This window comes from Hemiscyllium ocellatum, unplaced genomic scaffold (genome assembly GCF_020745735.1).
Source record: "Hemiscyllium ocellatum isolate sHemOce1 unplaced genomic scaffold, sHemOce1.pat.X.cur. scaffold_848_pat_ctg1, whole genome shotgun sequence".
Classification (NCBI taxonomy): domain Eukaryota; kingdom Metazoa; phylum Chordata; class Chondrichthyes; order Orectolobiformes; family Hemiscylliidae; genus Hemiscyllium; species Hemiscyllium ocellatum.
This window is the reverse complement of record NW_026869267.1, coordinates 85001-99726: the sequence shown is the minus strand read 5'-3', so window position 1 is coordinate 99726 and position 14726 is coordinate 85001. Positions and strand designations below refer to the sequence as shown.

Genomic DNA, 14726 nt, shown 5'->3' with positions numbered 1-14726 from the left:
GTTTTATTCCCCCCTGGGTGTGGATTCCCGGTAACGGGCCGTGTTTTATTCCCCCCCCGGGTGAGGATTCCCGGTAACGGACCGTGTTTTATTCCCCCCTGGGTGTGGATTCCCGGTAACGGACCGTGTTTTATTCCCCCCGGGTGTGGATTCCCGGTAACGGGCTGTGTTTTATTCCCCCCCGGGTGAGGATGCCCGGTAACGGGCCGTGTTTTATTCCCCCCCGGGTGTGGATTCCCGGTAACGGGCCGTGTTTTATTCCCCCCCGGGTGAGGATTCCCGGTAACGGGCCGTGTTTTATTCCCCCCCGGGTGAGGATTCCCGGTAACGGGCCGTGTTTTATTCCCCCCCGGGTGAGGATTCCCGGTAACGGGCCGTGTTTTACTCCCCCCCCGGGTGTGGATTCCCGGTAACGGGCCGTGTTTTACTCCCCCCCTGGGTGTGGATTCCCGGTAACGGGCCGTGTTTTATTCCCCCCCGGGTGTGGATTCCCGGTAACGGACCGTGTTTTATTCCCCCCTGGGTGTGGATTCCCGGTAACGGGCCGTGTTTTATTCCCCCTGAGTGAGGATTCCCGGTAAGGGGCCGTGTTTTATTCCCCCCTGGGTGAGGATTCCTGGTAACGGGCCGTGTTTTCCTCCCCCCCCGGGTGTGGATTCCCGGTAACGGGCCGTGTTTTATTCCCCCTGGGTGTGGATTCCCGGTAACGGGCCGTGTTTTATTCCCTCCTGGGTGTGGATTCCCGGTAACGGGCCGTGTTTTATTCCCCCCTGAGTGAGGATTCCCGGTAACGGGCCGTGTTTTATTCCCCCCCGGGTGAGGATTCCCGGTAACGGGCCGTGTTTTATTCCCCCCTGGGTGTGGATTCCCGGTAACGGGCCGTGTTTTATTCCCTCCTGGGTGAGGATTCCCGGTAACGGGCCGTGTTTTATTCCCCCCGGGTGAGGATTCCCGGTAACGGGCCGTGTTTTATTCCCCCCCGGGTGTGGATTCCCGGTAACGGGCCGTGTTTTATTCCCCCCTGGGTGTGGATTCCCGGTAACGGGCCGTGTTTTATTCCCTCCTGGGTGAGGATTCCCGGTAACGGGCCGTGTTTTACTCCCCCCCTGGGTGTGGATTCCCGGTACCGGGCCGTGTTTTATTCCCTCCTGGGTGAGGATTCCCGGTAACGGGCCGTGTTTTATTCCCCCCCTGGGTGAGGATTCCCGGTAACGGGCCGTGTTTTATTCCCTCCTGGGTGAGGATTCCCGGTAACGGGCCGTGTTTTATTCCCCCTGGGTGTGGATTCCCGGTAACGGGCCGTGTTTTATTCCCTCCTGGGTGAGGATTCCCGGTAACGGGCCGTGTTTTATTCCCCCTGGGTGTGGATTCCCGGTAACGGGCCGTGTTTTATTCCCCCCCTGGGTGAGGATTCCCGGTAACGGGCCGTGTTTTATTCCCCCCTGAGTGAGGATTCCCGGTAACGGGCCGTGTTTTATTCCCCCCGGGTGTGGATTCCCGGTAACGGGCCGTGTTTTATTCCCCCCCGGGTGTGGATTCCCGGTACCGGGCCGTGTTTTATTCCCCCCCGGGTGAGGATTCCCGGTAACGGGCCGTGTTTTATTCCCTCCTGGGTGAGGATTCCCGGTAACGGGCCGTGTTTTATTCCCCCCCCGGGTGTGGATTCCCGGTAACGGGCCGTGTTTTATTCCCCCCCCGGGTGTGGATTCCCGGTAACGGGCCGTGTTTTATTCCCTCCTGGGTGTGGATTCCCGGTAACGGGCCGTGTTTTATTCCCTCCTGTGTGTGGCAGCTATGCATCGGGCCTTCCAGATGGACCTGTACCGTCTACGTCTCAGCGCGGCTCGGGAATACGCCAGGGCTCTCGAAGCCAGTATGGGGCCTGTCTCCGCTGACCTGCAGGAGCCCCTGAAGATGAATGCTGTGGTGAGTGCACTTCTTTGTCCTGGCCTCTCTATCTGCCCCCTGTAGCCCAGCGTGGCAACAAGTACATGACTGTTGGACTGGGGCCTGTGACTTTGGCCTGAATCCGTGCCCTCTCTCTGCGGGAGAACATTCTGCCTCACTAACATCCAGTCCATTGGATGGCTTCAGTCCCGCTGGGGTCGATGTCCTCTGCTTCCCCAGCCTGACCTCTTCCCTGGTCAGTATCCCAGGTCAATCTCGTTCTGCCCCCTCCTCTCAACAGGCCTCCTGAAGTACAGAGAGCAGAACGGTGTTGGGGGAAGTCATGTGAAGCTCGGGTGTGTCTCGAGCAGATTCTGGGAGCAGATCATTCTCAGTGGTGGTGTGGCTGCCCTGTTCACGTCTGTATTGGTGAAACATTCGATCTGGGTCACTTCAGTGACCGGACTGTCCAGATCCGGTGACCTTGGCACAGAGGTGCACCACATCCGCGCTCTCCCTTTCAGAATCGGCACACCTCCCCCCCTGCCCCTCCCCCCTTAAACGGTGCTCGGGTTTGGGGGTCGTGGTGGAGGGTATCTGCAAACAGAGTCTGAGTGGTGTGTCCCTGCCGCAGGTCCAGGGGATCGGGCCGGTGTTTAAGCTGACCCTGAACATACAGAACACGTCGGCCACCAGACCAGCGATCAACCTGCACCTCAGCTTCCTGTTCGATGAGAACCTCTACTCCATCAAGCGAGCTTTCTTTAAGGTACCGAGAACCCACTCGCACAGCAGGGTCCCAGGCTGGGTGGGGCTGGAGGCTGCCAAGTGGGCTGGTTTGATGAATCATAGGATCCTTGCAGCATGGAGGCAGGCCATTCGGTCCATCGAGTCCATTCACCCCCGACCCAGACCTTATCCCTGTAACCTTGCATGTTCCACGGCCAACCCACCCTAACCTGCACATCCCTGGGCACTATGGGACAATTTTCCATGGCCAATCCACCCTAACCTGTACATCCCTGGGCACTATGGGACAATTTTCCATGGCCAATCCACCCTAACCTGCACATCCCTGGACACTATGGGACAATTTCCCATGGCCAATCCACCCTAACCTGCACATCCCTGGACACTATGGGACAATTTCCCACGGCCAATCCACCCTAACCTGTACATCCCTGGGCACTATGGGACAATTTTCCATGGCCAATCCACCCTAACCTGCACATCCCTGGACACTATGGGACAATTTCCCACGGCCAATCCACCCTAACCTGCACATCCCTGGACACTATGGGACAATTTCCCACGGCCAATCCACCCTAACCTGCACATCCCTGGACACTATGGGACAATTTCCCACGGCCAATCCACCCTAACCTGCACATCCCTGGACACTATGGGACAATTTCCCATGGCCAATCCACCCTAACCTGCACATCCCTGGACACTATGGGACAATTTCCCATGGCCAATCCACCCTAACCTGCACATCCCTGGGCATTATGGGACAATTTCCCATGGCCAATCCACCCTAACTGTACATCTTTGGGCTGTGGAAGGAAACTGGAACACCCGGAGTAAACCCACGCTGACCCGAGGGAGGGGCGGAGAATGTGCAAACCCCACACAGACAGTCACCTGAAGGTGGGGTTGAACCTGGGTCCCTGGCGCTGGGAGGTAGCAGTGCGATCCGCTGAGCTACAGTGTCAATGCCTGAGTGAAATGTCTCCCTGCTTCCATGTCCCCAGCACGGCCCTCCCGTCTCCTGCTGGTTGTGTGACGTGTGCGTTCTGATCACCCTGCTATCCCCGGTGTGACTGTTCCGTCTGTCAGAGAGAGACAGCCTTTCATTGACTCGATCCTGCCCAAGTGCTGACGGTGGAAGAGGCTGACAGTGTTGGGAGTTGGGTGTGGGCTGGAGGCAGGACCGGGTCATGGGTAACAGTCCCTGCTGACACTTGTCATTCTGTGTGTGTGAGAGGGTGCTGACCTTGGTCACGCGCTGTTCACCTTTCACTTCCGAATATCGGTGACCGCGCCGCTCCCCTCCACCCGTCCCCCACTGGCTGTGACGGGCTGCAAAAGCATGACCTTTCCAGGAACACCGTCCCCAGACAACGGGGAAGTGGGGAGCCACAGGCCGTGTCGCAAGAGCATCTGTAACTCCGCAGCACACCGCACACTGCAGCAACTGACCTCCCCACTCAGCTGGGTGCACACAGGCAGGAGGTTTGGCACGCTCCCCTCCGCTCCTCCTCCTCCCACCCACACCCCCGCACCCACTCCCGACAGTGCGGCACTCCCTCAGCACTGACCCTCCGACAGTGCGGCACTCCCTCAGCACTGACCCTCCGACAGTGCGGCACTCCCTCAGCACTGACCCTCCGACAGTGCGGCACTCCCTCAGCACTGACCCTCCGACAGTGCGGCACTCCCTCAGCACTGACCCTCCGACAGTGCGGCACTCCCTCAGCACTGACCCTCCGACAGTGCGGCACTCCCTCAGCACTGACCCTCCGACAGTGCGGCACTCCCTCAGCACTGACCCTCCGACAGTGCGGCACTCCCTCAGCACTGACCCTCCGACAGTGCGGCACTCCCTCAGCACTGACCCTCCGACAGTGCGGCACTCCCTCAGCACTGACCCTCCGACAGTGCGGCACTCCCTCAGCACTGACCCTCCGACAGTGCCCACTCCCTCAGCGCTGAGCCTCCGACAGTGCCCACTCCCTCAGTGCGGCACTCCCTCAGCACTGACCCTCCGACAGTGCCCACTCCCTCAGCGCTGAGCCTCCGACAGTGCCCACTCCCTCAGTGCGGCACTCCCTCAGCACTGACCCTCCGACAGTGCCCACTCCCTCAGCACTGACCTTCCGACAGTGCCCACTCCCTCAGCACTGACCCTCCGACAGTGCCCACTCCCTCAGCACTGACCCTCCGACAGTGCGGCACTCCCTCAGCACTGACCCTCCGACAGTGCGGCACTCCCTCAGCACTGACCCTCCGACAGTGCCCACTCCCTCAGCGCTGACCCTCCGACAGTGCCCACTCCCTCAGTGCGGCACTCCCTCAGCACTGACCCTCCGACAGTGCCCACTCCCTCAGCACTGACCCTCCGACAGTGCCCACTCCCTCAGCACTGACCCTCCGATAGTGCGGCACTCCCTCAGCACTGACCCTCCGACAGTGCCCACTCCCTCAGTGCTGACTCTCCTACAGTGCCCACTCCCTCAGCACTGACCCTTCGACAGTGCGGCACTCCCTCAGCACTGACCCTCCGACAGTGCCCACTCCCTCAGCACTGACCCTCCAACAGTGCGGCACTCCCTCAGCACTGACCCTCCAACAGTGCTCACTCCCTCAGTGCTGACCCTCTGACAGTGCGGCACTCCCTCAGTGCTGACCCTCTGACAGTGCCTCGCTCCCTCAGCACTGACCCTCCAACAGTGCTCACTCCCTCAGTGCTGACCCTCTGACAGTGCCCAATCCCTCAGCACTGATCCTTCGACAGTGCTGACTCTCCGACAGTGCCCACTCCCTCAGCACTGACGCTCTGACAGTGCCCACTCCCTCAGCACTGACCCTCTGACAGTGCCCACTACCTCAGCACTGACCCTGCGACAGTGACCACTCCCTCAACACTGACCCTCCGACAGTGCCCACTCCCACAGCACTGACCCTCTGACAGTGCCCACTCCCACAGCACTGACCCTCTGACAGTGCCCACTCCCTTGGCACTGACCCTCTGACAGTGCCCACTCCCTTGGCACTGACCCTCTGACAGTGCCCTCTCCCCCAGTATTGCCCATTGCTGTGTGTTGGATGATATTGTGCTGGGATAAGCAGCTGTGTGGGGGTTGCTGTAGAGGAAAGGAGTGGATACTCTGGGAGAAGGCGATCAAACTGACCAGCTCCTGTCTGTGTGTGTGTGTGTGTGTAACGTTGTAGGTACCGATGCTGGTGCCCGGGCTGACATATCCCATAGTCACCTTCGTGCAGAGTCTGAGTGACAGGGGAGTCTCTGACACCATCAAGGTAAGGTCACCTCATCACCGAGATAGAGAGGGGCTGGAGGGAGGGACAGAGGGAGGGGGTGTAGGGGCTGGAGGGAGGGACAGAGATAGGGAGGGGGTGTAGGGGCTGGTGGGGGTTACAGGGATAGGGAGGGGGTGTGGGGGCTGGAGGGGGTTACAGAGATAGGGAGGGAGTGTAGGGGCTGGAGGGAGGGACAGAGATAGGGAGGGAGTGTAGGGGCTGGAGGGAGGGACAGAGATAGGGAGGGGGTGTAGGGGCTGGAGGGGGTTACAGAGATAGGGAGGGGGTGTAGGGGCTGGAGGGGGTTACAGAGATAGGGAGGGGGTGTAGGGGCTGGAGGGGGTTACAGAGATAGGGAGGGGGTTACAGAGATAGGGAGGGGGTGTAGGGGCTGGAGGGGGTGTTCCCTGTGGGTTTGTGGTTTGGGGTGATGTTTGTGGGGTTATGTCGGTGGGGGCGGGGTACAGGGACCTGCAGCAGCTGATACCTGTCGATGTGATCTCTCCATTATAGGTGTTTGTTCTGGCCATGGGTCACTCTGCTCCCATCCTGACTGCCCACATCCACATGCCGGTCAGTGAGGGCTCGGTCCTGGCATGAGGCTCCAGCCCTTGACCCCGGTGGGTAGACCACGCCTGGCCCTGATAGGAGTAGCTCTCGCACCCCCGTACTCTCACCCAGTGCTACCAACGGAAACGTTCCCACACTCCACCGGCCGGAGATTTCAGCCGCCTTCATCATCATCAGTCACAGGACAGAAGGAAGATCCCACAACCCTCATTCCGAGCCACTGTGGGAGGGTCAGCGCTGAGGGAGGGGGCACTGTTAGAGGGTCAGTGCTGAGGGAGTGGGCACTGTGGGAGGGTCAGCGCTGAGGGAGTGGGCACTGTGGGAGGGTCAGCGCTGAGGGAGTGGGCACTGTTGGAGGGTCAGTGCTGAGGGAGTGGGCACTGTTGGAGGGTCAGTGCTGAGGGACTGGGCACAGTTGGAGGGTCAGTGCTGAGGTAGGGGGCACTGTTAGAGGGTCAGTGCTGAGGGAGTGGGCACAGTCGGAGGGTCAGCGCTGAGGGAGTGGGCACTGTCGGAGGGTCAGCGCTGAGGGAGTGCAGCACTGTCAGAGGATCAGTGTTGAGGGAGTCGGCATTGTCAGAGGCTCTGTGCTGAGGGAGCAGGCACTGTCAGAGGGTCAGTGCTGAGGAAGTGGGCACTGTCAGAGGGTCAGTGCTGAGGAAGTGGGCACTGTCAGAGGGTCAGCGCTGAGGGAGTGGGCACTGTCAGAGGGTCAGTGCTGAGGAAGTGGGCACTGTCAGAGGGTCAGTGCTGAGGAAGTGGGCACTATCAGAGGGTCAGTGCTGAGGAAGTGGGCACTGTCAGAGGGTCAGCGCTGAGGGAGTGGGCACTGTCAGAGGGTCAGTGCTGAGGGAGTGGGCACTGTCAGAGGGTCAGTGCTGAGGAAATGGGCACTGTCAGAGGGTCAGCGCTGAGGGAGTGGGCACTGTCAGAGGGTCAGTGCTGAGGAAGTGGGCACTGTCAGAGGGTCAGCGCTGAGGGAGTGGGTTCTGTTGGAGGGTCATCGCTGAGGGAGTGGGCGCTGTCGGAGGGTCAGTGCTGAGGGAGTGGGCACTGTCGGAGGTTCAGCACTGAGGGAATGCCACACTGTCGGAGGGTCAGCGCTGAGGGAGTGGGCACTGTCGGAGGGTCAGCGCTGAGGGAGTGGACACTGTCGGAGGGTCAGTGCTGAGGGAGTGGGCACTGTCGGAGGGTCAGCGCTGAGGGAGTGGACACTGTCGGAGGGTCAGTGCTGAGGGAGTGGGCACTGTCAGAGGGTCAGTGCTGAGGAAATGGGCACTGTCAGAGGGTCAGTGCTGAGGAAGTGGGCACTGTCAGAGGGTCAGTGCTGAGGAAATGGGCACTGTCAGAGGGTCAGTGCTGAGGAAGTGGGCACTGTCAGAGGGTCAGTGCTGACGAAGTGGGCACTGTCAGAGGGTCAGTGCTGAGGAAGTGGGCACTGTCAGAGGGTCAGCGCTGAGGGAGTGGGTTCTGTTGGAGGGTCATCGCTGAGGGAGTGGGCGCTGTCGGAGGGTCAGTGCTGAGGGAGTGGGCACTGTCGGAGGTTCAGCACTGAGGGAATGCCACTCTGTCGGAGGGTCAGCGCTGAGGGAGTGGGCACTGTCGGAGGGTCAGCGCTGAGGGAGTGGACACTGTCGGAGGGTCAGTGCTGAGGGAGTGGGCACTGTCGGAGGGTCAGCGCTGAGGGAGTGGACACTGTCGGAGGGTCAGTGCTGAGGGAGTGGGCACTGTGGGAGGCTCAGCGCTGAGGGAGTGGGCACTGTGGGAGGGTCAGCGCTGAGGGAGTGGGCACTGTTGGAGGGTCAGTGCTGAGGTAGGGGGCACTGTTAGAGGGTCAGTGCTGAGGGAGTGGGCACAGTCGGAGGGTCAGCGCTGAGGGAGTGGGCACTGTCGGAGGGTCAGCACTGAGGGAGTGCAGCACTGTCAGAGGATCAGTGCTGAGGGAGTCGGCATTGTCAGAGGCTCTGTGCTGAGGGAGCAGGCACTGTCAGAGGGTCAGTGCTGAGGAAGTGGGCACTGTCAGAGGGTCAGTGCTGAGGAAGTGGGCACTGTCAGAGGGTCAGCGCTGAGGGAGTGGGCACTGTCAGAGGGTCAGTGCTGAGGAAGTGGGCACTGTCAGAGGGTCAGTGCTGAGGAAATGGGCACTGTCAGAGGGTCAGCGCTGAGGGAGTGGGCACTGTCAGAGGGTCAGCGCTGAGGGAGTGGGCACTGTCAGAGGGTCAGTGCTGAGGAAGTGGGCACTGTCAGAGGGTCAGCGCTGAGGGAGTGGGTTCTGTTGGAGGGTCATCGCTGAGGGAGTGGGCGCTGTCGGAGGGTCAGTGCTGAGGGAGTGGGCACTGTCGGAGGTTCAGCACTGAGGGAAAGCCACACTGTCGGAGGGTCATCGCTGAGGGAGTGGGCGCTGTCGGAGGGTCAGTGCTGAGGGAGTGGGCACTGTCGGAGGTTCAGCACTGAGGGAATGCCACACTGTCGGAGGGTCAGCGCTGAGGGAGTGGGCACTGTCGGAGGGTCAGCGCTGAGGGAGTGGACACTGTCGGAGGGTCAGTGCTGAGGGAGTGGACACTGTCGGAGGGTCAGTGCTGACTGGGAGGGTGTGTGGGATCTTGCTCTGTGTGAATCAGGTGCTCCTTTCCCCTGTGAGAACAGGGAGCAGACTTTAATGAAGGAGTTGTTTATTGCGGTGACGATTGGAGATGGCGAACGGTGCTGTGTGTGTTTGTGTGTACGTGTGTGTGTACGTGTGTGTCTGTGGGTGTGTGTATATGTGTCTGTGTGTGTGCCTGTGAGTGTGTATATGTGTGTGTATGTGTGACTGTGTGTATACATGTGTGTGTGTGTATGTCTGTCTTTGTGTGTGTGGTGTGTGTGTGTCTGTGTGGTGTGTGTGAGTGTGTCTGTGTGAGCATGTGTGTCTGTGTGTGTGTGGTGTGTCTGTGTGTGTGGTGTGTCTGTGTCTGTGTGTGTGGGTGTGAGAGAGTGTGTCTGTGTGGGTGTGTGTGTATGTCTGTGAGTGTCTGTGTGTGTGCGTGCGTGTCTGTGAGTGTCTGTGTGTGCGCGTGTGTATCTGTGTCTGTGTTGGTGTGTCTGTGTGTGTATATGTGTGTCTGAGTATATGTGTGTCTGTTTGAGTGTGTGTATATGTGTGGGTGTGTGTGTGAGTGTGTGTGTGTGTGTCAGTTGCTGGAGTGAGAGCTTGCCGTGAGACTGACTCCCTCCACCCTCCTGACTGTGCGGCCCCTCCCTCAGCTCAGTGTCACGTTCCCATCTGTAACATAGGGAATGCAGCGCTTGTTTACGGAATGTGATGGACTCGGGAATAAACCTGATGGATGGAGTAAACGCGTACCAGCTCCTGCTTTGTCGTGTCACCCCCTCCAGCCTCCTCCCTGGCAGCTCCTGTATTCAGTGTCAAACTTCAACCACACACACACACACACACACACACAACGGGAGGAGACGGGTGTTATCCCTGGGCCGTTAATGCAGAGACCCAGCGGGGGAGCTGTGTTGGAGTCCCAGCACATCACAGCGTGGACTTTCAGTTTAGGTTAACAAATGAAGAAACTCTGCGGTTGAGAGTGTGATGATGACCAGGAATCCGCTGACAATTGTTGGAAAAAGCCTTTTGTCACTTCAGGGATGGACACTACCATCGTTACCCGGTCTGGGTCTACACGTGACTCCAGACCCACAGCGATGGGGCTGACTCTGAACTACCCTCTGGGTAATTCGGGATGGGGCTTAGCCAGAGACACCCCCTTTCCTGTGACCAGTCCCACCACCCAGCGACCAAAACACTGCCTTTCCTTCGGTTCTCAACACAGTGAGGAGGAGGAGGCTATTCAGCCTCCAGCTTGTCCCACCACTCAGTTCCCATCCCAGCTGACCTGTGTTAGCACCTAATGTGTCCCCTAACCTTTAACCCCACACCCACCCACCACCCAAACACCGTCAGTCCCAGTGTAATGTGGAGAGGTCACCCCCCCCCCCCCTCCCCCACCCCCACACAGCCTGGCTTGTGGGAGGGTAGGTCCCACATCCTACTGTCCCACTCGGTGGGAGGACCGAGGCTTTCACGCACCCTCCATCCGAATGTTCCGCACCCCCTCCCCCACCAGGGGGTACTTCCCTGGCAATCCCATCGAATCCTTCCTTCACGGTTAACACCCTCAATTAGACAGCCCCTCAAGTCAGCACACAGGAACCGATATGTTCCTCGCGTTGTACATCGCGGAGTCTGCACTCGTCCCCAGTGAATCCCAGACTCCCCACGGTGCCTGGATCCCATATCCTGGTATTGTGTCCGAGGATCAGCGCTGAGGGAGCGGGCACTGTCGGAGGGTCAGTGCTGAGGGAGTGCCGCACTATCGGAGGGTCAGTGCTGAGGGAGTGGGCACTGTCGGAGGGTCAGTGCTGAGGGAGTGCCGCACTGTCAGAGGGTCAGTGCTGAGGGAGTGGACATTGTCGGAGGGTCAGCGCTGAGGGAGTGCTGCACTGTTGGAGGGTCAGTGCTGAGGGAGTGGACACTGTCAGAGGGTCAGTGCTGAGAGAGTGGGCACTGTCGGAGGGTCATTGCTGAGGGAGTGGGCACTGTAGGAGGGTCAGTGCTGAGGGAGTGGGCACTGTAGGAGGGTCAGCACTGAGGGAGTGGGCACTGTCGGAGGGTCAGTGCTGAGGGAGTGCTGCACTGTCGGAGGGTCAGTGCTGAGGGAGCAGGCATTGTCGGAGGGTCAGTGCTGAGGGAGGGGGCACTGTAGGAGGGTCAGTGCTGAGGGAGTGCCACATTGTCAGAGGGTCAGTGCTGAGGGAGTGGACACTGTCAGAGGGTCAGTGCTGAGAGAGTGGGCACTGTAGGAGGGTCAGTGCTGAGGGAGCAGGCTGAGGGAGTGCCGCACTGTTGGAGGGTCAGTGCTGAGGGAGTGCCGCACTGTCAGAGGGTCAGTGCTGAGGGAGTGGACACTGTCAGAGGGTCAGTGCTGAGAGAGTGGGCACTGTAGGAGGGTCAGTGCTGAGGGAGCAGGCTGAGGGAGTGCCGCACTGTCGGAGGGTCAGTGCTGAGGGAGTGTCGCACTGTCGGAGGGTCAGTGCTGAGGGAGTGCCGCACTGTCAGAGGGTCAGTGCTGAGAGAGTGGGCACTGTCGGAGGGTCAGTACTGAGGGAGCAGGCACTGTCGGAGGGTCAGTGCCGAGGGAGTGCCGCACTGTCGGAGGGTCAGTGCTGAGGGAGTGTCGCACTGTCGGAGGGTCAGTGCTGAGGCAGTGTCGCACTGTCGGAGGGTCAGTGCTGAGGCAGTGTCGCACTGTCGGAGGGTCAGTGCTGAGGGAGTGGGCACTGTCGGAGGGTCAGCGCTGAGGGAGTGGGCACTGTCGGAGGGTCAGCGCTGAGGGAGCGGGCACTGTCGGAGGGTCAGCGCTGAGGGAGCGGGCACTGTCGGAGGGTCAGTGCTGAGGGAGTGGGCACTGTCGGAGGGTCAGTGCTGAGGGAGTGGGCACTGTCGGAGGGTCAGTGGTGAGGGAGTGGGCACTGTCGGAGGGTCAGTGCTGAGGGAGTGGGCACTGTCGGAGGGTCAGTGGTGAGGGAGTGGGCACTGTCGGAGGGTCAGTACTGAGGGAGCAGGCACTGTCGGAGGGTCAGTGCTGAGGGAGTGGGCACTGTTGGAGGGTCAGTGCTGAGGGAGTGCCACACTGTCGGAGGGTCAGCACTGAGGGAGCGGGCACTGTCAGAGGGTCAGTGCTGAGGGAGTGGGCACTGTCGGAGGGTCAGCACTGAGGGAGCAGGCACTGTCGGAGGGTCAGCACCCTGGGATTGATTGGCGTGATGAATTGTCCTGGCGTATGCCTGTGGCTGTACTGGGGTCAGTCCGAGTGAGTCTGGGAGGGAAGGGGTTAACAGAGCAGATTCTGAGTGTGATAAAGGTTTCCTTAGCAACTAGCCCAGGCCAGTGGGTGAGCTCACTGACTGTCAGATAAAGCCATTCCGAAATTAACCCACGTGCCAACACACAGTCAGTGCCTCGGAACAGCTTCGCTGGTGCTCGTCCAGGCTGGTGGGGGATGGGGTGGTGAGGAGTGAGAGAGAGAGAGAGACGCACACACCATGGTTTCACTAACTCCGTCAAAGACCTTTCACTTTCACTACTGAGTCATTGTGGGATTCCTAAAGATTCATCATCGCTCCCACTCTGAGCAGCTGTCACCCTAGCTGTGTCTGAGGGACATTATCCCCGTTGTCCCCCATCCTTCAGCCGAGGTGAGTGCAACACTCTCTGACCCTCTATTTACACCCTCTGCTAACCCCCTTTTACCCCCAGCCTCGGTTTGTCCCTCTCCTCCACACCCAGCAGTGAAGCCTCGAGACACAGCCGCCCAGCTGACTGACTAACTCTGGGGGGTTGTGGGTGGAGGTTCCCTTGCAGTTGCGGGCGTCAATCCTAGTCTCCCGACAAGTTTAAAAGTGTCAGGCTCTGTCTCGGAAACTTGGGAACCCTTTCCCTTTTCTCTCCCGGTGGGGCAGGAGGGAGAGAGAGAGAGAGAGAGAGACTGAGTTGTGTCAGTGTGTGACCATCCAGTAACACCGCCAGGAAAACTCGCCTCCCAGCAGCAACACAGGAAGTAACTTCTGTTGGGACCCGTTCAGAGCAACAGCTTCATCACTGTGCTTCACAGACAGGGCTGTGTGAGTGTGTAAATTGACACGGGATTAGACTCAGGGCTGTGTGTGTGTGTAAATTGACACGGGATTAGACTCAGGGCTGTGTGAGTGTGTAAATTGACACAGGATTAGACTCAGACAGGGCTGTGTGAGTGTGTAAATTGACACGGGATTAGACTCAGACAGAGCTGTGTGAGTGTGTAAATTGACACGGGATCAGACTCACAGACAGGGCTGTGTGAGTGTGTAAATTGACACGGGATCAGACTCACAGACAGAGCTGTGTGAGTGTGTAAATTGACTCGGGATCAGACTCTCAGACAGGGCTGAGTGAGTGTGTAAATGGACACTGGATTAGACTCAGGGCTGTGTGAGTGTGTAAATTGACACGGGATCGGACTCAGACAGGGCTGTGTGAGTGTGTAAATTGACTAGGGATCAGACTCTCAGACAGGGCTGAGTGAGTGTGTAAATGGACACAGGATTAGACTCACAGGGCTGTGTGAGTGTGTAAATTGACACGGGATCGGACTCACAGACAGAGGTGTGTGAGTGTGTAAATTGACACGGGATCAGACTCACAGACAGAGGTGTGTGAGTGTGTAAATTGACACGGGATCAGACTCACAGACAGAGCTGTGTGAGTGTGTAAATTGACACGGGATCAGACTCTCAGACAGAGCTGTGTGAGTGTGTAAATTGACACGGGATCAGACTCACAGACAGAGGTGTGTGAGTGTGTAAATTGACACGGGATCAGACTCACAGAGCTGTGTGAGTGTGTAAATTGACACGGGATCAGACTCACAGACAGAGCTGTGTGAGTGTGTAAATTGACACGGGATCAGACTCACCGACAGGGCTGTGTGAGTGTGTAAATTGACACGGGATCAGACTCAGACAGGGCTGTGTGAGTGTGTAAATTGACACGGGATCAGACTCTCAGACAAAGCTGTGTGAGTGTGTAAATTGACACGGGATCAGACTCACAGACAGGGCTGTGTGAGTATGTAAATTGACACGGGATCAGACTCTCAGAGCTGTGTGAGTGTGTAAATTGACACGGGATCAGACTCACAGACAGGGCTGTGTGAGTGTGTAAATTGACACGGGATCAGACTCAGACAGGGCTGTGTGAGTGTGTAAATTGACACGGGATCAGACTCACAGACAGAGCTGTGTGAGTGTGTAAATTGACACGGGATCAGACTCACAGACAGGGCTGTGTGAGTGTGTAAATTGATATGGGATCAGACTCTCAGACAGGGCTGTGTGAGTGTGTAAATTGACACGGGATCAGACTCACAGACAGAGCTGTGTGAGTGTGTAAATTGACACGGGATCAGACTCACCGACAGGGCTGTGTGAGTGTGTAAATTGACACGGGGTCAGACTCTCAGACAGAGCTGTGTGAGTGTGTAAATGGACACGGGATCAGACTCTCAGACAGGGTTGTGTGAGTGTGTAAATTGACACGGGATCAGACTCACAGACAGAGCTGTGTGAGTGTGTAAATTGACACGGGATCAGACTCACAGACAGGGCTGTGTGAGTGTGTAAATTGATATGGGATCAGA

General features: G+C 58.6%; 2 protein-coding genes across 4 annotated transcripts in view; both read left to right on the top strand.

Moving 5' to 3' along the window:
- The window catches only part of bbs1 (Bardet-Biedl syndrome 1), a 95126-nt gene that overhangs the window by 30800 nt on the left and 49600 nt on the right, over window positions 1–14726 (top strand). The window contains exons 14-17 of one of the 2 annotated variants that reach the window (XR_009644424.1): window positions 1793–1926; window positions 2522–2656; window positions 5842–5928; window positions 6442–8940. Coding sequence is in view for 1 of the 2 variants with exons in the window: in XM_060823509.1 (XP_060679492.1) it covers window positions 1793–1926; window positions 2522–2656; window positions 5842–5928; window positions 6442–6528 (443 nt within the window). In the remaining variant the exon portion in view is untranslated. Of the gene's footprint in view, window positions 1–1792; window positions 1927–2521; window positions 2657–5841; window positions 5929–6441; window positions 9832–14726 lie in introns of those variants that run through there. The other variant, XM_060823509.1, reaches the window with a different exon arrangement.
- Window positions 12474–14726, top strand: part of LOC132814498 (phospholipase A and acyltransferase 3-like) — an 8648-nt gene continuing 6395 nt past the window's right edge. Inside the window, exon 1 of one of the 2 annotated variants that reach the window (XM_060823506.1) lies at window positions 12474–12747. The gene's annotated coding sequence lies outside the window, so the exon portion shown is untranslated. Of the gene's footprint in view, window positions 12748–13050; window positions 13174–14726 lie in introns of those variants that run through there. The other variant, XM_060823507.1, reaches the window with a different exon arrangement.